General features: G+C 38.4%; 1 protein-coding gene across 18 annotated transcripts in view; it reads left to right on the top strand.

The window, feature by feature from the left end:
- ADAM22 (ADAM metallopeptidase domain 22) overlaps positions 1-21542 on the top strand; it is a gene marked incomplete at its 3' end in the record, with an annotated part of 239376 nt that extends 217834 nt beyond the window's left edge. For 4 of the 18 annotated variants that reach the window (XM_082398229.1, XM_082398247.1, XM_082398244.1 and 1 more), the window contains 6 exons: positions 2174-2274; positions 2620-2686; positions 4923-5033; positions 7250-7336; positions 12977-13100; positions 17652-21542. In XM_082398229.1, the coding sequence (XP_082254355.1) occupies positions 2174-2274; positions 2620-2686; positions 4923-5033; positions 7250-7336; positions 12977-13100; positions 17652-17672 (511 nt within the window). Of the gene's footprint in view, positions 1-2173; positions 2275-2619; positions 2691-4922; positions 5034-7249; positions 7337-8652; positions 8683-12976; positions 13101-17651 lie in introns of those variants that run through there. The other 14 variants (XM_082398243.1, XM_082398240.1, XM_082398232.1 and 11 more) reach the window with 6 other exon arrangements.

Raw genomic sequence — 21542 nt, 5'->3', positions numbered from 1 at the left:
ACCCTAAATCTATATAGAAACCCCAGGGTTTTTCAATCTTGCTCTTATACTGCCTAAGAAACTACACATAGTATTTTATCATATTTTAAATGGTGAGCTTTATGTCATGCTTGGTAGTCAAAGAAAAAGGTTACTGTCACGCTTCAATAAAAGCAGTTGTTAAAATAAATTGGTAATATAATGCTGCATTGAATATTTTCTTAATTTTATATTTATCAAAGCTAAGCTTGGTGTGAAAAAAAAAGATTGCTTCTCTGTGAATCATATATTTGAATATTATGATTTTGCCTTTCATTCCTGGAATGACTAATTCTAGACTTTATAACTTAGAGCTTGGTTGCCAAATTAATTTAAGCATATTTAATGTTTGCCTGAGTTTTATAACAGTCCAAATGGGGTTAATATATTATTTATATGTCTTAAACTTGGATGCTGTATTCTTGCTCCAGTATCTTAAGGTGTATAAGATCATTTAAAATTCTGCATGCTTTATAACTGCTTAATAAAATAAGCTGACAGAAGAAATAAATAGTTGGAATGTTTTAGGAAATGAGACCTACATTCACATTGAAAAAAGCTAAAATATTCCTGTGGAAGAGTTTCTTTAAACTTGTTGGTAGGGGTGTAATGTATAGAAAAAAAGATTTGATAGCCCCCTGCATAACTTTGGGCACAGTAGTTACTTTGTAGACTGAAAGGGAAATTGCTAGTTTATTGAGAAGAAACATGATCTCTTCTGGAGTTCTAAATAGAGTAAATACTCTGCAAAAATTCTGCAGTGGATCTCACTCTTTATAAATATCAGGAAAAAGAATAGAAGGAATTAGTGAGATCTGGGAACTCTCTGTGGAACTGTCCTCAGCATGAAGGATGTTTTTACTCAAATAACATAGCTTAAAACGAAAGTAAAATGATTAGTTTCTGCATAAGGAGTACAGTTCTATAGTAGGATGTTCAAAAATTTTATTCTTTTAATTTATTGGGGAGTTTTTGGCTAAGAGAATAAGGTTTACTTAAATTCTCTCAGTATACAATTATTTTCTTGGTCAAATATTTAATTTTAAATTAAATAATATGGTAAAGAAGCGTAGAAATCAATGAATTCCAGCAGAATTTCTGTTGTTCTTTTGTACAAAATAGGAGTCATTCTATACTTAGCAAATGGTGTTGAAAAATCTAGGGAATTATGTAATAATTGTGCTGAGGTCCATCTATTTTCATTCATCAGTAGAAAGTTCCTTTTAAAATAGACATTGTTAGCAATTAACTGGTATGATATGTGGAAAAGATTTAAAGTACAGCGCTATTTTCTAAAGTACTTCAAGAAGAGCTTAAAATATCGATTTGAATCATTACCAGATTTTAGCAAAATCTCAATGGGTTTTGACTTTTAAACAGTTACATATTGTACCAAATTATGTGACTCCTCCTAAGTATATGTAGTTTGTCAAAATGCTTTTCTTATGTGGTACAAGGTAGGTGTGTAAATTTTGCTTCTTGTAGACAATTCATTTAAAGATGGCAGGACACAAAGAGTAGAAGGTCTTAACGGTACATGGACTTTGTGAGAGACACCTCCATGATAAACATCTGACTCATTTCAGTTATTGGACAGTTAACCCACAGTGTCATGTTTGGGGGGAACATATTTGTGGAGAAAAATGCCAATTCTCAGAAAATAATTTTGTTGTTTAAGAAAACCTAAATATTACTTTGATAAAGGTTAACCAGGTTCAATTGAGCAAATCTTAATGAAATCTCTTGGAAGTCCATGTTCTCATAATATTTGAATGGAAGCCATTGCTTTACAATTAAGAAACATCTATGGTGGGACCCCATTATAACTCTGTTGCGTGGGTTACGTAACCGAAATATGTAGTGAATTTGCTATATATGGTTCTTGGGACTGTAATTGGCTTGCATTGCATCCTGATACTTTTCAATTACAAACTCTTGTAATGGGGTTCCATTGTATTTGGCTTTTCTTAAATTGAATGTTGTGTAATTCTGCCTTCTTCATGAAGACTTTCATGTTCTCTTCATTCTTTCATTTCAGATTTTTTCTTTCTTGATTTATTTTAATGCACAATAATGCTTAGAAATGTTGCTTACTGATTTCAAAACATTCATTTGATTATATTTTTGAACAATATATATACATTTTCAATTTCAGGTCAAATGGACTCTCTCATTCTTGGAGTGAAAGGATTCCAGACACAAAACATATTTCAGACATCTGTGAAAATGGGCGACCTCGCAGTAACTCTTGGCAAGGTATAGGGCAGCATTCTGAACCCATGTGTCCACATAACCTAAAGTCTATATTTTGTGGTTCCTGGTTGTAAAGACTTGTTCTTTTTTGTTAGGTCTTAAGCTCTTCTCCCAACAGAGAGGAGGGCATTTATTATGAGAGAATCCAGTTCTCTTTTCTTGGATGGGAAATGATGGGATTTGGTAGCACCAGCTCACTGGACACATTGAGAAGGCTGCACAATGCTCTAAAGCCCTATGTTCTGGGCTGGTGCTGGTTGTGAACTGCACCCACTTGAAATACCGTAATTAAACACACAGCGATTGTTTTATTTATATTCAAATCTAGCCATAAACCATCTTTTTCAGGTAACCTGGGAGGCAACAGAAAGAAAATCAGAGGCAAAAGATTTAGACCTCGGTCTAATTCAACTGAGTAAGTCTGAACCTCTAATGGAAAAAGACACTCCAAGGTCCTGTGCAATTAGTGTGAAAAGTTAATTAACCAGATCATCAAAGAACTGTAAACCATGCCTCTTGGTCTTGGTTTTGTCTTTTTAATTCTTTTTTTTTTTTTGCCGTTTTAAAATTAACCATGGCTTTTCTCTTTTACATAGGCATCTGCGCAACTGTGCCCAAACCAATACTCCTTGATAGTGGGGGTCTAACCCTCGCTGCAGGCTTTGTCCTCCAGTAACCTGCCATTGTGGTGTTTCAGTTCCGTTTGAAGGGAATTTTGATAACATTCCTTTCTTCTCATCACCCGGGGGGTCCAGCCATTTAGAGGGGTCACCCTTCCTCTTCCCAGTATTCACACAACCTAGAAGCATCAGGGGAAAATTCCCACTGTACTGGAGCATGAGAACTGTTCACAGTGTGAACCCACCGCTCCAAGGGCTTCATGGCTGCCATCTAAGCATTCTCTCAGACTACTGGAATATGGTTCCCTTTTAAATTTTCCTTCTGAGGACATTTAAAAAGGACATTTACCTAAACTTGCTCTTTAACGGAATCATTGTCACTAAATGCAACACTATCCATTTTAAATGATAGCCACACTTTTTTTTTTTTTTTTTAAAGTGGGGATAGGGTCAGCCGTTACATTTAAAGTCATTTATAATGAAGTAAACACCATACAATTTTTTTGTTTGTTTCTCCACTTAAGAAAGTTCAAGCAAATCCAAGCTTCCTGAAACCTTTATCTCCCATCATGGAATAAAACACATCCTTAGTTTCCTTCTGGACCTTGCCACCTGGTTTTAATTAACTGTACTCTTTGCACCCACCTAAAAAAATTTTTTTTTTTTTTTTTACTTATTTCTCACTGCAGTGCTAGTGATGATTCCCTGCATCTCTATTGCTTCTTCATGCCTTAATACTTAAAAAAATCTGAATAGCAGATATTTGTTAACCGCTTGTCAGAAACTCATGTTAGCTTTTCCATCATATACCCTGCCTTTTTCAGTCCAGGACAATAACATTGCCCTGAAATTTGGAGCTTCCTGCTGATGGTATTGTCTTGTAAGTGGCTTGTCAAAGTTTACTAGAGGATACTTTACCTTAGAAACAATAGATAGGTTCCAGTGATACCACTGCATGGTCCAGACTGGCATCATAGAACTCCATCACAAATAACTAATCTGTTAGAGTTTATCTTATACATCCCCAAAGCGCTTGAATGCTTTAGGGCTCATTGTGGATAAACTCTTCTTGGAATGTTGTTTGATTTGTTTTGCATGAGGTCACCTGGTAAGAGCTTCTTAGCTTATCTCAGTTGCTCACAAGAGTACAGGTTAAAACTGCAGAGTGTTCTTCAGAACTTCCTTTTTGTACTGTTTAGTGTTCTAACAGTATTTCCTACTGTTGCTTTGAAAACTCTTAAGTGAACAACAACCAAATATCCAATATTGTATTAAAGCTATGAGTTTAGGACCCAAGGACCACTTGGTGTTTAGCAACATTTTCTAGCATAATCACTTATTTTTTTAAAAAATTACGTATCATGTAACAAGTATTATGATACCATAGATAGCCCTTGAGAAATCTTGCCTGTGAGATAATTATTACATTTAATAAGACATTATAATGAAGTCATCTTTATGAAGAAGAAGTGTTCAGGACTCTCTCAGATTTTTCAGACTTTCAGATTTGGTTACATGACTCACGTGACCTAAATGGAGCCAAGTCCGTGAAGCTGACTACTGTTCTCACATTCTCACATACCTTATTGTTCGCACACTATGTTTTATTTTGTTTTTCTTAAAAGAAATCCTAATACACAGCATATCAAGAATTATGTCGACGGGTTTTTAAAATACTTTCCGTATTTGTTAAATGATCCCATTTGCTTCTGATATAGCAGTATCACTTGTGTAATTATAAGAGGAGCAGAATGACCACGGACAAACATCTCTTTTAAAATTTTTTTTTAGATAATGAGGTATTATCGGGTCCATTATTTCAACATTCCCTTTAGTATCTCATCATCCCAAAGGATGATGAAACATCGGGACATGAACGAAACCATGCCTCACAAATGCATACTCCGCTATAAAATGTCCTTGTTTATTGTACTGTTTTCCCACTCTAAGTTTTGCATCTTCCTCACTGTTGTACATGATGTAAAGAAAGTTTTTGGCTTAGACTTTGTATTATATATTGTGTTTTTACAGGAGGGAGCCCCAAGCACCTGAGCCTGGGCACTCCCTCGCCCAGACAGTCCCATCCCAAGGCATAAACCCAGGGGGCTCTGACAGCCCCCAGACAGGGAGTCTGGATCACAGGTCAGTCTCCACCTGCCCCTTCATTTTGGGCTGCCACTTAATCTGCCTCCAAGTCCCTTCCTTGGCTGAGAACAGGGTCATTTGATCTGTGACTGACCCCCAGCGTCTGCTCGGAGGTGGTCCTGGTCCAGCCAGCACCAGCTAATTTTCCTCTGCCTTTCCATCCTGGAGAACACAGAGAGCTCTCCTCTCCTGTCGAACGCATTTTTTTTTTTTTTTTTTTGCATGTTGCGCTACAAGCCAAGTCAAGCCACGTAGGCAGATGTATCACAGTTTGATGAAATCCCATCACTCCAGTAGTCAGCACTACCTAGAGATGTTAGGAGGCCCACTGTGAAGACACTTTCATGGGCACATCCCCAGAGGGAACTACAATTGAGAGCTCTCTTCAGTGACCTCTAGTGAAGTGATCACAGCTTTCTTGAGATGTTCCTGGACACAGAGAGAAAGGTCCACCATGTGCAAGTCAGGCCATGTGGCTGTAGGTTTCCTGGAACATCCATGGCTGTCCCTTGGAGCTTCTGAGATTGACAGTGAAAGGAACACATGTCTTCTCCTGGAAGTGGCCGACTGCCTGTGGGTGACTCAGTTTGCTGTGTGGCTGTGTTTTACCCGGTAACAGCTGCATGGGCTTTTTCTATGGTTTTCCCCAGGCCAGAGCATTCACTAGCCTTTATGTGTGGCTGCACTTGCTTTTTGACTTTTTTCTTTTTGTTCAGAGTCTCAGTGGAAATCTTTATGCAAGTTTTAATTGGCTATCTCTGTCAGAAGCACAAGTTGGCAATGATTGTGGCTAAAGGCAAAAAGAAGTGCGAGTTGTTCTCAAGTCAGGGGACACTGCCTTAGCAAAAATGGTCATGTAAGCATGAAAAACAATCAAGCCCTTCTCTCAGGAGGGGACTCGTGATGTTATTTTGTGGCGTACATTGGTTATAGATAACAAGTTGAGGAAAAGCACTACGGAAAAATAATCTAATTTTGTTTGTTTAACTGTGGAAATGTATCTTGATTTAAACGTATCTACTAACTAAAACTAAATATGGAGGAAAGAAGCAGACCTTAACCACAAAAAAACAGTGTTTTTTATCATTTTCCCTGGTTTGTTTCCAAGTAACTTTAAAAGTTTTATGGAGCTTGAATCTTTATTGTCTGTAGCATCTCTAGAAGTTACCTTTTAAATGAGAAAACTCAGTAAAACCTCCAAATTCTTCCATGACTGAATTTGTTGAAACTGTATTTATTTGACAAGGGCATATTCTAAGAGAATGTGATTTTGCTTGGCTCCCAGGGTAAAAATCAAAAGAAACTGGAAAAAAAACAAAAAAAACAAAAACCCTTGCACTCATAATTTTACTGCCTTTAACATTTTTCTTTATGCAGTAATTCTGATGGAGACTTTGGCCAGATCCATCAGGGAAATGTTAACTAAGGTTGTTGTAATCCTCTGGCAGTCACTCCTTAGTGATCAGACACTTGGAAGGCAACCTGTGAGGGCCATTTCCTACTGGAAACACGAGTGTGGAGTGCACAGAGGGGAGGAAGGGACATTGCAGCTGCACCTAAGTTACTAAACCCACCTTCAAGAACATGGAGGCCTCTTCGGACCACACTTACTGTGCACTGGGGCTCCAGGATCAGAAAAGTGGGTCCCTTTCTGCCCCTTATAGAGCCAGCTGGATCACCTTTCTCGTTGACTCTAGCTTGGGATCTGCTCTCAGGAGTGAGACAGAGGCCATGTAAAATCTTTCCTTTCATATTGGAAAGAGAACGTGGCCCCTTTTAATTGTTCTTGGGGTGTTATATTCCCAAACACCAGGTTGGAATTGCAGCCATCTGAATATTCTCAAAAAGGCCCATTATCATTTGAAAACCAAGAAGCCAAATGAGTGGTGGCCTGGAAAAAGCCACTTTGGAGGTGGGTGAATGGGACTACTGGCAGATCTCTGAAAGAGAGCTTCTGATTCACTTTGGGAAACCACTGGAAAGGCTTTCCCTGAAAGGTTGAATGCATTCTAGAATGCCTTGAGCCTTGTAGCTGAGTTTATTGCCATGTCATCGTACAGACTGCCTCATAATCACCCAGCATCCATCCTGGTTTATTTGCCATAGTCATTAGTGTTTGGAGGGTGAAGAACATCCTTGCTAAGCTTGTGCTGTGTATTTTCAGATTTTCTATCTTGTTCTGCTTTCTTTGTTCCTTCCATTGCTTTCTGCAGGTATTTAAACCCATGGTTCAAAAGAGACTATAATGTAGCTAAGTGGGTAGAAGATGTGAATAAAAACACTGAAGGACCATACTTTAGGTATTTTATAAATTAATTTTATATCCTTTTCAAACTCTCCCAGCACATTCAAATACTGTAGTGTGACTGGCTCTCTATCTTGTATCTCCCAATACAAGTTCCCATAGGTGGAAAGGGTCCTTGTTTATTTGCTGCCTTTTGATCTCTGTTTTTGGCTTCGTGAGCAAGTCTAGTTCTTTTCTGAATGTTTCAAATGAAGCCATTTGAAAGGGTTGCCATTTAGTGCATGTCCCTATCCCCATCTTGAGCTTTTTAGTAGCTTTCTCTTCATGCTATGCTATGTAGTGTTCTATGGGCATGAAACATACTTTCCACTAATAAAGAAGCACTATTAACCTGAACAATTTAATTTCTAGAATCTAGCGGTTTCATAATGCATTTTTCCTACCTACTGCCTGAAGAGTGCATAGTGCATACAAAAACTCAAGGAAAAACATGAAAAGAAACCAAATGAAATGTGGTGGAATTTTACTTTGAGTAAAAACACTGATTTGATGGAACTTGAAAATTGTTGAGATAATATTGACCACACGAGAGTGTGTAGAATGAGTTTAGGCTTTATTTGTTCAGTACAACCATTTGCTATCAGAGAAGGCTATGCTGGAAAAGGGTTTTACAGATTCTCAAAAAGCATCAAAAGGAATTTTTTATTCCAATAAGAATGTCGTTGTCTTACCCTTCAGATAGAACAGGAAACAGATGAGAAACACGATCTTGATTCACAAAAGAGCAGACAGAATACTCCTACATTTTAGAAACTAGCAAATTTACTCAGTTCACTGCAGCTCGTGTAACATTAGAGGTCAGAGAGAATTTCCAAGGCTCTTAATGGCATTTTTTTCACTCTTTATAATATCAAACTGACTTCCTAGATGTAAACATTGACTTTATATCTGACTACTTTGTGGACAACTCATGTAAAGCAATATAGACTCAATTACTACCTCTTCTGAACGTAACTTCAATAATAAGCTTTCAGATTACTTATTGCCATGACTTGGGTCAGCATTTATCAGATATCAAAATATGTATGTGTTTTTAACTCTCAGCACCCATATAAGGTGGACTTGCTCTTCCAGTGTACCATTTAGTTTAGACATGTATAGTTTGAGAAAATGATTAGACCTACCTGCATTTTAATTTGATCCATACATTTGCATATAACCCAAGGGAAGCATAACCCCTGCCTGCTCACAAAAATATCTCCTGCTTTTATACCCCATCTTTCCCTCCTGCCCTGTCCCTCTGCTAATACCACTTTCCACTGAACCTCATATACATACACTCACATTCAAACATCCCACCCTCACCTGTAGCTCCCAAGATGGCCAGCGTCAGGAAGACAGGTAAGATGATTTTGAATGTTATTTGGAATCTTGGCTCACCTGCAGTCCTATTTCTCTTTTCTCTTTTCCTCAGGCTTGTGGGCAGATTATAATTTGTATTAGCCATGGAACCAAAACACAATGACTTTGGTCCCTTATGGGGTAGGGCTTATATACCTAAATGGACTTAGCATTTTGCAGCAGTAATTTGTGAAATGGTACTCCGGAAGAGTTGATTCACCTCCCTGGGTAAGCTGAGTAGTTTATGTGGCTCCCAGAGAAGAGTTCACATTTCTTAAAACCAGCCCCCAGGTCTGCCCAGAAGCTGCATGACTAAATGTAACTTGGATGGGGAAATGCTTCAGCTCCCCCAGGTGCACGCGCAAAGCTGCAAGGGCAATTGTAGAGGGTTCCTTTATCTCCTCTTGTAATATGAGATGTTGGTCCTACAGTGGATAGTCATAGGAAGAATTCCTTATTAAAAATCCACATTTATGTTTAAAGGCTAGATATAATTCAGAGGAGGGTTACAAGTTAACTGTCATTTTGGGGTTAATAAAGGTGATGCCTGTAGGACTTGGAAATCAACATAGAATTTTTGTGGAAGTGGTGAATAATTGAGGTATCCCAGGGCTTGCAACGCAATGATTCTAGCACAACAGAGTGAATTTCATCCACTGTCTGTCCACACCAAGCCTCATGTAGGAGGCACAGAGCATCCACACCGTGGCTAATGCTCTGCCAGCCCTATGGGTAAGCTCGGGTCTGCGTCATCTGCCACCAGGTCATTCAGGGTTACCTCTCCTGCCAGAACCACCAGTGAGGGCAAAGGTCACTTTATTAATCACCCACGTGGTGTGGGGTTTGTGGCATCCTTATCAAAGTGCAATGGGGACTTTGCAGAAAACTGGTCCGAAATACTGCCCAGCATTAAAAAAAAAAAAAATTGTATCCATATCACTATGAAGAGCAAAGCAAATGCCAAAAGATTTTGAGCGATCAGAGTGCCTCACTTGGGCTCCCTTACCCAGTTCTCATATGACAGCGTTTGCCCAAATTGTTGTCCGTATATATTCAGATCATCACAAAGGAGCAGGTGAGGTCAGAGTGAGAGCATTATCTTCTCACAGCTAGATCCTGGGGGCAGTTCTGTTGGTGACTGTGCTTTACAAGCTCTTAGAAGGTTTCCTTACTATTGGATATTATCCACTGGATTACTCACTTCATCAGTGGTTTGTGAGTTCTCTTCCATGATCTTGTGGAAATGCAGTAACTCTGGAAAGGAACTAATGGTAATAACTGTCTGAGTGCCTGCATTGTTCCTTTATTTCTCACAACATCATGAGATGTAGGCATTCTTATTCCCTTTCTATGAAGCAAAAGAGTAACTCGAGATAGCACAGCCAGTAAGTGTCAGAACCCGAATTACAAGCCTGGCTCTGACTCCAAAATCTCTTCCTTTTCCATCAGACTACTATAAAATTTGCACATGAGCACAGCCGAGTGAATAAGTGGTAGGCGTGTGTCCCACGTGTGTGACTGGCCTGGTTTTTGCCTGTTCTGGGGGACAGAAGTGAGATTGGCCTTGCCTATCTACAGAAGGCAAACCCAGGAGATCTGATGTAGCCCCAAGACACACCACAATCCATTGGCACAGGGACGTACCTTCACTGTGTAATTCTAAATGGCACCCACTATGGTTACGGTTTTTAAAAACGCAGTAATGATAACGGTTAGCATTTGTCCAAAATTTACTTTGTAAGTGAGTGAGCTGGGCTTGGAACCACCAACCAAGTAGCCAAGGTCAGAAAAGAGCCTGGAGGTGGTTTTGAAGAAATGTCTCTCTTTGACATTTGTGAAATATGAAGTTTGTTTTTGTTTTCCCTAAACTGATTTACCCTGCCTTGTTCTCTACTCTTATTTTGACGCCTGCTCTGGTGCTGTCCATCCCCCCAAGATAATTCCCTTGATGCTGTCACACACTACCCAACCTCGCACCTGATGCCCCTTGCTCCTACTAAACTGTGCTGCTTGGTTTCTCTTCCCATTAGGGTCCGAAGTGTCAGTTAAACTAGTGTGTTAGTGTGAGAAGTAAATGTGCAGTTTCTGTGGGGTTCTGGAGGACACCTCTATGTTTTTTTTTAAACTCATTGGCTTTGGCCGGGGAAAGCTATTTGAGGGGAAGACTGGACTTCCAGCACCCTCATTGGGATGGCCCTATATGTATACAAAGCGGGTCACTTGGACCCATGGCCGAGTGAATGGCTGGCATGACTTCGAAGCTATAAGCCAATAATACCTCATCCTATGGACACCCACACACACTGCAGAGAATGAAAAAGAGGACTCAGTTTGTATGATCCCCTAAAGTAAACAAGATTTAGCTGTTTGCGTACCTGACTCGTTTTTCTGAACATGGATATCTTATCAGTAGTGATTAGGCTAAAATCCAAACCCAGGTTAATATCCCTAGTTTCAGAAAGATATATTTAAATCTTTACATACAAAAGTATGTGCTCATTCTACACATACTGAATTTGTTTCCTAAAGATCATAGTCCTATTTGAAATGTCTTCCTAAAATTGAAAATAATCATGAATTTCTGAATTAGAAAAAGATGTGGTAGTACATTGCTTTAATAGTACTTCAAAAAAAAAATAGTACTTTAGAGGATTTGAAGTACTTACATTCTTAGTTCCACCCATCTGCTCCACAATGGAGAGCATTAATACAACAGAGGTCAAACAGCTGCAATATTGTGACAGTTCACATTAAGGAGTGGTCCTGGACATGTTCCAGAAACAGAGGAAACATTAGGAATTAAAGATTTAAAGTAAACTGAATCACTCTTGAGTCTTAAAATTGAGCCAAATCTCAGGGTTCATAGGAAAAATTATTTTCAAATCTTAGCTTGAATTTAGTGTCCATAAAATAAAAACTGATTTGAAAACTACAGCAGAACCAGAGCAAAGAATAATATATAGATAGGAAAGGAAATTTAAAATCAGGGAGAAAAGGACATCTCCATTTGGTGCCAGCAGTACAGTAACTAGATCTCCCCCTACAGAAGGCTACCACACCACAAACACTCACAGGCTGAGTCAGTCACTTACAGCAGATGCAATGCACCCCACTGAAATAAGTACCTGTGCTCCAGCATGGCAGTGCCACCAGTTCAGTGATGTGGTCATTACCACCTTGCACAAGGAATGGAGGAGTCATGGATGTGTAGTGGTGACATTTGTGAATGGGTAGCTACTGCCGAATTATCATGTTTATTTTTCATTGACACAGTGTAAATCGAGGCTTTTCACTCTCAGCTGTTTTTTTTCACTTTAAAGACAAAATAGCAGATATGGTCTCTTCCAGTGTGCTCTGCTTAGTCACAAATATTACCACTGTGCATGCAGAATCAAACAAGAACAGCATAATGCACCAAGAGCTTATGCAGATCTTTCGTATGGAATATCTCCATGATGAGGAGAACACATGTTATCCAAATAGGAAGAGTTTTTGTTGTTGTGTTTTGTTTTAGTTTTAGTAAAATTCCAGTCATTAAAGTGTTGCCACCTTATTGACATGACAAGTATACCCTACATGAGTTACCAAGATCTATGTCTATGGCTTAGAATCCTCCCCTATACAGAAATGATGATTGTAGGGACTAATCAGACCATTTTTGTATGTTCTCATCAGACTCTTTGTTTGGCTGGAACTCTGCACTCCTTACTGCTTGCATGTTTACTAATGTGTTATTAAAACCCTCGTATTTGCCTTTGTTCTTTCACAACTAACACACTGGCCTCTGAATGCATGAGTTTTGTGTAAACTGGTGTGTGACTTAGTAACTAATAAATGTATCAGTTGTATTTTCAGATCTTAAAACTATAATTGGAATTACTGCACTAAAAACATTTTTTACATTAAGTGATAAAAATAAGGTAGACTATTAACATATCGTACACTTAATTTACCATTATGAGCTCTTAGAGTATTTTTTAATCCCTTCTTCATTTTAGCTTTTTAGTTTTTTTTTAAAAACCTATTCTATAAAAAACCTCATTAGTGGCTTTCTAGCTGAAAAATATTCTGTGTACTAATATTTAAACAATCCATTGCAGTTATGAAGTTAGGAAGATAAAATTCTAGCATTCTAGTGTTGTGAATGACAGAGTATGTCCCAGTAGTTAAACCTTTGCAGTAGTGGCCTATGAAAGTAGAAATCAGAGGGTTCTTTCTGAACCCACTTTTCAGATATTTGAAAAGATATTAGGCAATCACATAATATGTATTTCATGTGTTCTCAACGTCTCAGGACTTTATCTCCTGCCAAGTCTCCTTCTTCGTCAACTGGGTCTATTGCCTCCAGCAGAAAATACCCTTATCCAATGCCTCCCCTTCCCGATGAGGAGAAGAAAGTGAACCGACAAAGTGCCAGGGTATGTGGGAACTTCTTCCATATGCTAACATCCTCAGTCATGATCGTTTATCTGTGAGTTGATGTTTTAAAAGAGAGAGCCATTTTTCCTTTTTTTGTTCATAAGAACATGAAAAAAATTGAGTTTGGAAAATAGTAGATTCTTGGGGCTTTTGGGCCCAGATTTGTATTGGCAAATTTGTTTAATTATTGATGAATTCTAGAAATATTTGGCATATATTAATCATTCACTGCTATATATTTATATCTTTTATTACTCATTGCAGCTAATATATTACAACCTGGAAGAGACAAAACAGAGAGTGTATTTTGCTTTATCAGTTTTTACATATACCTGGAAATGCCAGAGATTAAGTAAACCAGCCTCATTTCCATGCCCAGTTTGCTTACTCAGGCCTTTTGTTGGCTAATAACACCCAGTGGGATTTAAAAATAGGAACCCATTACAGAATGTCAGATCAGTGTCTTGGGGATGGGGATGGAATTTGGATAACTGTACAAGGAAAGGAACCTTGAAACTCTGTAATATTAAGAGTATGGCAAAGGGTATGGTGAAATTTAGCAACCTTTTATTTAAAAAAAACATATTTGGAATTTACTATTTTTATAAAAATGATTCATCAGAATTTTCATGTAAATACTAAGTCCTCCTTTACATTTAAATTATGATCTTATTTAGTCTCACAATATTCCCAGAACACATCCATTATGTGAAATTAGAGATACAGTCGACTTTAGAGAGGCAGACCAACCCTCAGAAACTTATGTGAAAGATACAACTAAAGAATAATTACCTTTATTGGTGTCCAGGCTCTCTTGTGGTCAGTTACACTATAATTTCGATCTTCTCAGAAATAATATTGCAAAAAAATAAAGCCTTAAAAGCCTGGACAGATTTATCTGCTAGTGGGTCCTGGGTTCCTAGGCTTTTTGGTTTTGAAAGATATTTCAGAGCCTCTTGGACCCTGAACTTACATTATGGGGTCCAAGGTAAACACGGATCATTCAAATTTTAACTTGATCAATTCAGAGTCAGTAAGAAAACATGACTCATTAAGAGCTGATTAGATCACTATAATCAAAAAGTTTAAAAACAATCAGTGGTATTTTATTAACCATACAAAAAATTACCTTCATGTATTAATATGGGCAATGGTAAAAGATGGAAAGGAAGAAGATAACTCAGATTCCCAGCACTCAGCTTTTGGCCTTAAAAAAAAAAAAAGACTTGTGAGTAGACATCCAGTTGTTTGTGATATAAGTATGTGGTAATGAAACCTTAGGCTGATGTCATTGCTTCTCTCCCCAGGGAACTGCTGAAGTAGAACACTTCACATTTTCTCCCTGATAAATTGTCTACATTGCTGTTTTGTTCTATCTAACTGGGGACATTCTTTTAACTGTTGTCATGCCAGGGTGCAGGTTTTTGGAGATGTTCCCACATGAGAGCCCATGAAAATGACATCCTCCAGAAGAAATGGCTGGCCCTTGACCTTTCTCTAGGCTGAGTGGGGCAGCTGTGAAGACTGTAGCCTTGGAGACAGTTGTGTGAAAGGTCTGCTTGGTTCTTGGTTCCCATGAGCAAGTAGCAGAATCCTACAGAATAGGCAGCCCCTGTCTCTGGGCTGTCTTTGTGGGCTGTGGACAATCTAACGAGCAGATCTTTCTATCAGCAAGCCTTCTGTTACAACTATCCAGACATGGCCAAGGTCATGCCTATTCTTAAAAGCGATGGCTTGGCAATTCTTTGCTCCTTTTTCCTCACTGGGATAATCGTGACCTTCAGGTTTTCCCAGTGTCATTCCTTTGTTCCTCTCTTCTTTCTGCGAGCTGTCATTTATTATTTAATCTTCGTAACCATTTGTGAAGAAACTGGGCTCACTGAAGCTGAAGTCTGGACTCTTTAACTGCTCTGTATCATCATCTGAGCATCAAACCAGATCTTCTTTCCCTCAGACGCCCTGCACACCTCCTGCTTAACCATTCATTTTCACTTGTCTCCACCAACAGGTGTCATCCACACACAAAGATCCTCACAGTTGAGAGATTTGGTGTCTTTTTTTAATGAAAAAGACATATAAAGTGGACCGAAAGTAGGTAACAGAATATTTCCATGAAGAGTCAAGAGAACATATTAAGAGAATCTGTAGAGAAACATCCACTTAGTCTCTTAGCTATTTCTCCTTTTTTTTCCCTCAGAAACTCATTGGGTATCATACTATGACCGGCCCCAGATTTCCAGTAAAAATGAGATTTGGATGGAAATTGGATGCAACCTATGTTACACTAATCTTAGTCTTTCTTTTTTCATCTTCATAATAATTATACCCACATCATATTGCCTGGAAACGTATTTTATCAGCTTGATCTTTTTTCTTTTTTTTTAATTGGACTTCCTTCTCTGGTGAACTGAATTGCACTTATATTTGATCATGCCAAACTTGTATTCAGTCCATTAAGGCAATTACTGAACATTTTAGAAATTAGATATCAATGGGGCTGGTATAAAGAAACGGTGGCAGAGGCCAGGAGAGGGAAGAGGTGAGGGAATTATGAAATTGACATCCTGCCCTGGATACATCATTCTACTCTGATATGTCCGCTCCAGAGAGAGGACAATTGTTTAGCAGATAGTGATGGATTTGGAGAGTGTATAGCCTGACCACAGGCCCAGGGCAATGATTTTTAAGTGGGCAGTGGTGGTATTAATGGACTCACACTTTCCTAAGGTCAGTAGTTCTCAGCATTGACTGTACAGAATTGTCTGAAGGACTTTTAAAATATACTGATGCCTGAGTCCCACCCAGACAGATTTTTATTTAGTTGGTCTGGTGTGCTGTCTAGGAAGTGGGATTTTTAAAACATCCCCAGATCATTGAAATGTACAGCTGGGTTGAGAACCACTGTTCTAGATGGCTGTATCAGAATCCTGGGGAAAATAAGGGTATGTGTAGTTTTAAAAAATAATATTTTAAATTATTTCATATGAGACACAATATTTAATTTATTCAAAATTTCAAGTAATATTGGATGGGCCAAAAAGTTCGTTCGGTTTTTTCCGTAAGATGGCTCTAGTAGCACTTCGTTGTCTTTAACTGCATTCGAAACAATTTTGTTGGATTGTATTGTGACAGCTGTCGTGTCAGCGTGCATTTAAAAAAAAACTTATCAAAATTGGTGAATTTTTGTGTAGCCATTTTAATTTTGAAGATGGAAGAAAAAAGCAACATTTCAGCATATTATGCTTTATTATTTCAAGAAAGGTAAAAATGCAACTGAAACGCAAAAAAAGATTTGTGCAGTGTATGGAGAAGGTGCTGTGACTGATCGAACATGTCAAAAGTGGTTTGCGAAGTTCCCTGCTGGAGATTTCTCACTGGATGATGCTCCACAGTCGGGTAGACCAGTTGAAGTTGATAGCGATCAAATCGAGATATTAATTGAGAACAATCAATGTTATACCACCTGGGAGATAGCCAGCATACTCAAAATATCCAAATCAAGCATTGGAAATCATTCGCACCAGCTTGGTTATTTGAATCGCTTTGAAGTTTGGGTTCCCCATAAGCAAAAACAAAACCTTCTTGACCATATTTCCGCATGCGATTCTCTACTGAAACGTAATGAAAATGTTCCCTTTTTAAAACAAATTGCGACAGGCGATGAAAAGTGTATACTGTACAATAACGTGGAACGGAAGAAAGTGTGGGGCAAGTGAAATGAACCACCACCAACCACACCAAAGGTGGGTCTTCATCCAAAGAAGGTGATGTTGCGTATATGGTGGGATTGGAAGGGAGTCCTCTATTATGAGCTCCTTCCAGAAAAACTAAACGATTAATTCCCACAAGTACTGCATCCAGTTAAACCAACTGAAAGCAGCACTCAACAAAAAGCATCCGGAATTAGTCAACAGAAAACGCATAATCTTCCATCAGGATAACGCAAGACCGCATGCTTCTTTGATGACCAGGCAAAAACTGTTACAGCTTGCCTGGGAAGTTCTGATTCATCTGCTGTATTCACCAGACATTGCACCTTCGGATTTCCTTTTATTTCGGTCTTGACAAAATTCTCTTAATGTAAAAAATTTCAGTTCCCTGGAAGACTGTAAAAGGCACCTGGAACAGTTCTTTGCTCAAAAAGGTAAAAAGTTTTGGGAAGATGGAGTTATGAAGTTGCCTGAAAAATGGCAGAAGGTAGTGGAACAAAAGTGTGAATATGTTGTTCAATAAAGTTCTTGGTGAAAATGAAAAACGTGTCTTTTATTTTTACTTTAAAACCGAAAGAACTTTTTGGCCAGCCCAATATTAAATGAGGATGTGAGGGTTTTTTGTATTGAAAAGTGGCCGTTGTTAAAAACGTTGAGACTCAGGTTTAGAGGAAAAAGAGAACTAAAAATTAGAGTGTTTATTTTATCCATTATGAGACTTCGCATCCACAATCACATAAGTATAGATGAAATTACCGAATCTTTTTCATCTTTGTAGCTCAGAATATGTCTTGTTTCCTGCTTACACAGTGTGAAATTTTGCTTTTCTCTGTTGTGCAGCTATGGGAGACATCCATTTAAGATCAGCTGTTTACATATGATACATCGAAACTGTTTACTTCAACTTTTATAGAAACTCAGCCTCACTGAATCACTGCAAATCTATCTGCTCTTCAAACAACTTGAAAACATCTCTGAATGCCACAGAGGAGAGGAAGCCGAGACTCACATCTGGATACCATTTTCTTTTTGTCATTGGCTTCAGATTTAATTGAACCATGAAAAGAACTACTGAAATGTTACACTATAACATGGAACAACTAAGGTACTGGTATGTTAATGGATAATCCGCATGACAGATATATGTAGAAATATCACTGAAATTAACTCACATGACCCAAATGTAGCAAGTTTCCTAAGGGACAATAGTGGATTCAGAACTTGACATTCTGAAGCACATCCTCATTGTAGACAGTAATGCTATGTGCATGAAGCTTCTGTTTATTGTTTTCCACATTTCAGGAAACAACATCCCATAATAGAAACTAGCATGCAGGGCTAAGGCATATAGGATTTCTTCTGCAGGACTTTAAAGCTTGAGAGGCCAATATCCCATATGCTAACTGTAAACATGTATTTTTCTTTTTTTTTTACGTTTCATATTTATATCAGCATACAAGGACAATTGTACATATGTAAACATTTTTAAAATTAAAAAAAAAGCAGCTGTTACACACAAGTGTATTTTGCCAGATGCCTAAAAACAATCAGTCACAATCACGTCATCATCATCCATCAAATGGTCTTTAAAGATTATGACCGGATGATGTTGTAAATATAGTGGTCAGGGCTGTATATGTGTCTCCCCATAATTGGTATTTGTCCAAACCATGTGCTATCCCTTTAAAGTGTGCACAGTCTAGAGGCAGTTTTACTGAGTAATTAATTGAACAAGAGAACAAAATGTCCGACAGAACTTAGGGCCTCCACAGCTTGCTTACTGCCTCAAGGCGCTCTGCTGCCAGCTGGCTGCTCCCTGGGAATCCTCCAGGCTGTCCATCTTCCTTCTGGGGGCTACAGCGCCTGCCTCAGTGGCTATTCTTTTTCGGTGCCAGAGCACATCTGCTAGTCTCACCTGGGGGCGCCTGTGAGCCCCACAGCAGTGTGTCCTGCTGAGTTAAACAAATGCACCAAAGACACAGGAGGCCACAGCTGCTGATGCATTGGTAGCTTCCAACTTGCCAATACTCTAACCCTCTGTGGCCTAAACTTTTGTTCTTTAACAAAGCTTTTTAGCCACCCTTATCTGTGACATGAATGACGTGTTTTAATGAAAACAACTTTCACACTGTTTATTGAGGGTATTTATCATCGGTGGGACGTGAGTCCCAGCAGGTCATTCTGCACTGATGTGTAAGTAAGATATGGAAGGTTCTACCAGCTGGGCTGGGAAGCCTCAACAGGTCGCAGAGGGTTCAAAGAAACCTAAAACCCCAAGGGTGCAGCAACTGTGAAGTTATCCAAACAGCTGGCAAGGGGTAGAATCTGATGTTCTGAACTCTCTATTTTTTTAATTCATAGAAAAGTGAGAAATCTATGTTAAATCCCCTTCTTTAAAACCAAAGTTCGATAGCTGTCATCATGCAGCTCTGCCATTCTTAAAGAAAACTTCTCTTGGGAGGCGACCCTAGTGAGCTCAGAAATTAATGGGATCAATCAGATGCTTTGATGTAAAGAGTACTTCTGAATTTTCTAATTTTCTCTCCTTTTTCTTGAGAGGAATGGAATCTGCAGACAAGATTTCAGAAATATCCTCTAAATTTGATCTCTGCCAGTAGTGTTCGAGGACAAAACCCATTTCATCTCCGTGTGTAATCATCTTGGAGGCCCAAACTAAAGGGCCCATTAGAAGGCAGTGTTTTCTCCTCTATGTGTCTATGTCTTCCATAACGGACCTCTCTTCTGAAAGTCTTTGAAAACATTTGAAAAGCAGTTTAATTATCCAAAATGATAAAGTATAAACAGCAGTTTTCATGACAGGAAGGGATGTGATTGTCGAGACTACAATAAAATGATCCATCAGTCTCAAGTTGGGCGATGTTGCCATATAGCCCAAGCCAAGGACAGGAGGGCAGACAGGTTTAAAGATGTGGCAAATAAAGTGGCTTCTGACCCAGATCACTTTAATGTGCACTGAATGTTTTCTGATATTGAGTGTATAAAAGGCTAATGTTAGAAGGTTTATTTTGACTATAAAAGAGTTATAGATTTGAATGTAAGGTACCTCATGTAAATATGCTTCCTAGTTATGGTTCCACATCCCTCATTTGAAAGAATCCACAAATGATTAGCTATGTAGTCGATGGATCCCTTCACCCTTCTCTCTTTCCTCACCTTCTCAATTATTTTTACATGAAGATTATTATTTCAAGTGAAAAATCATTATTTGTGCCTTTTGGGAGACATGGTTGCTCTAGAGGTATACAGTTTATAGTCATCCTCGATAATAAACTTCATATAGAACTGAATGAAAAGTGTTTTATTTGCAGAGAGACTATGATTTTATAGTACCTTTGATGTTCTATTCTAGATATCTATCTAGGAATGTGTAAACATTCTTACAGCCATTTGCCGCATTCTTTGACAAGTTTATAATTTCAGTGGCTACTTGTGAGAAGCACCTATATGTGAACTCATGGTTGTTGTTCTAGGTGTATTAAATCTAAATATCTATGACTTTTCATCCACTGAGGCAGGGAGAATGGACCCATGGCACTAAACGCAAGCACAGCATTATTATTATTATTAATTTTTTTTTAGTATCTATTTTGGATAGCAACTTTGAGGCCACATAGCAGTTTGTGTATCATGAAACTAATATTTATAGCCCCCAGTCAACTATAGGACTGTTATACTAAGCAGAGAAGAGCAGCTTTTTGGCCTTTGTGTTCCATTGTATGCCTTTTTCCTCTCTTTCTGAAGTTTTATGCGTAGATTAGACTTCAGATTGACAACTCTGCAGCCTGAGATGTTCCATTTATCCATAGTCGTTACAGCATAGTAAACCCAGATTTAAAGCAACACATATCTCTCCCCTAAGAGTGTCAACAAAGGAGGTGTGGGAAACATGGAGCTATAAAGGAGCTGACTGGTCAGATCAACTGGTCTCTGTGTCCAGCCCCTCATTCTTTAGACAGAAAGTGGCACCCTCCTCTGGGGTCTCCCAGCTGGAAAGTGGCCCCCAGGCCACGTGCAATCGGTGGAAAGGAATAAACTCCTCAAACAGTGCAGCACCAGGAGGCCTTTCAATTTGTGGTTGCTGTATTTTTTTAAAGATACCCAGTGCTTTTCCTTAAAATAAAACGTTGACTAATAAAGTAAATGCCAAAGCTATTTTCCAGGTTGATATATAGGTGCTTTATTAAATGATACTACAGTTTCACTCCCCTGCCCACCTCCACACCCCCTGGCTTTAAAAAGGCTTTTAAAATTGTGTTACTGTGTAAAGTCAATCCAGCATAGATTTCTGAACATAAGATTGATAGGGTTTCTAAAAGAAGTCGCTGAAAAGATAAAATCAGGTATTCTGCGCACTTCCACAGAAGGACTATTTATGTTTGAATTCCCAAACAGTCTTAACATTTCTCTATTTTTTCTGTTGATCCCCTTGCAGATTTGCATAATTTAATCCCGTCTATTGTCTCAGATCTTTTTGTGTCTCCTTTACCTTTTACCTTCTTAGATTTTCTTCTTTAATTTTTATAGTTACCTATGGGCTAGAGGAAATATGGTATTTCTGTTCACTTTCAGTGTTTCAAAATTGTTCATTTATTAATCTCACCCATTCTTCATTTCCTGCTGTCATGTAGTTCTATTTTAACATATATATTTAGTGCTTTAAATATTTCCTTGTGTTATTCGACATGATAATAAATCCTTACGTAAAGAGAA

This window comes from Balaenoptera borealis (assembly GCF_965194805.1).
Source record: "Balaenoptera borealis genome assembly, chromosome: 7".
Classification (NCBI taxonomy): domain Eukaryota; kingdom Metazoa; phylum Chordata; class Mammalia; order Artiodactyla; family Balaenopteridae; genus Balaenoptera; species Balaenoptera borealis.
The sequence above is the reverse complement of the archived record's forward strand: the minus strand, read 5'-3'. Positions and strand labels throughout refer to the sequence as shown.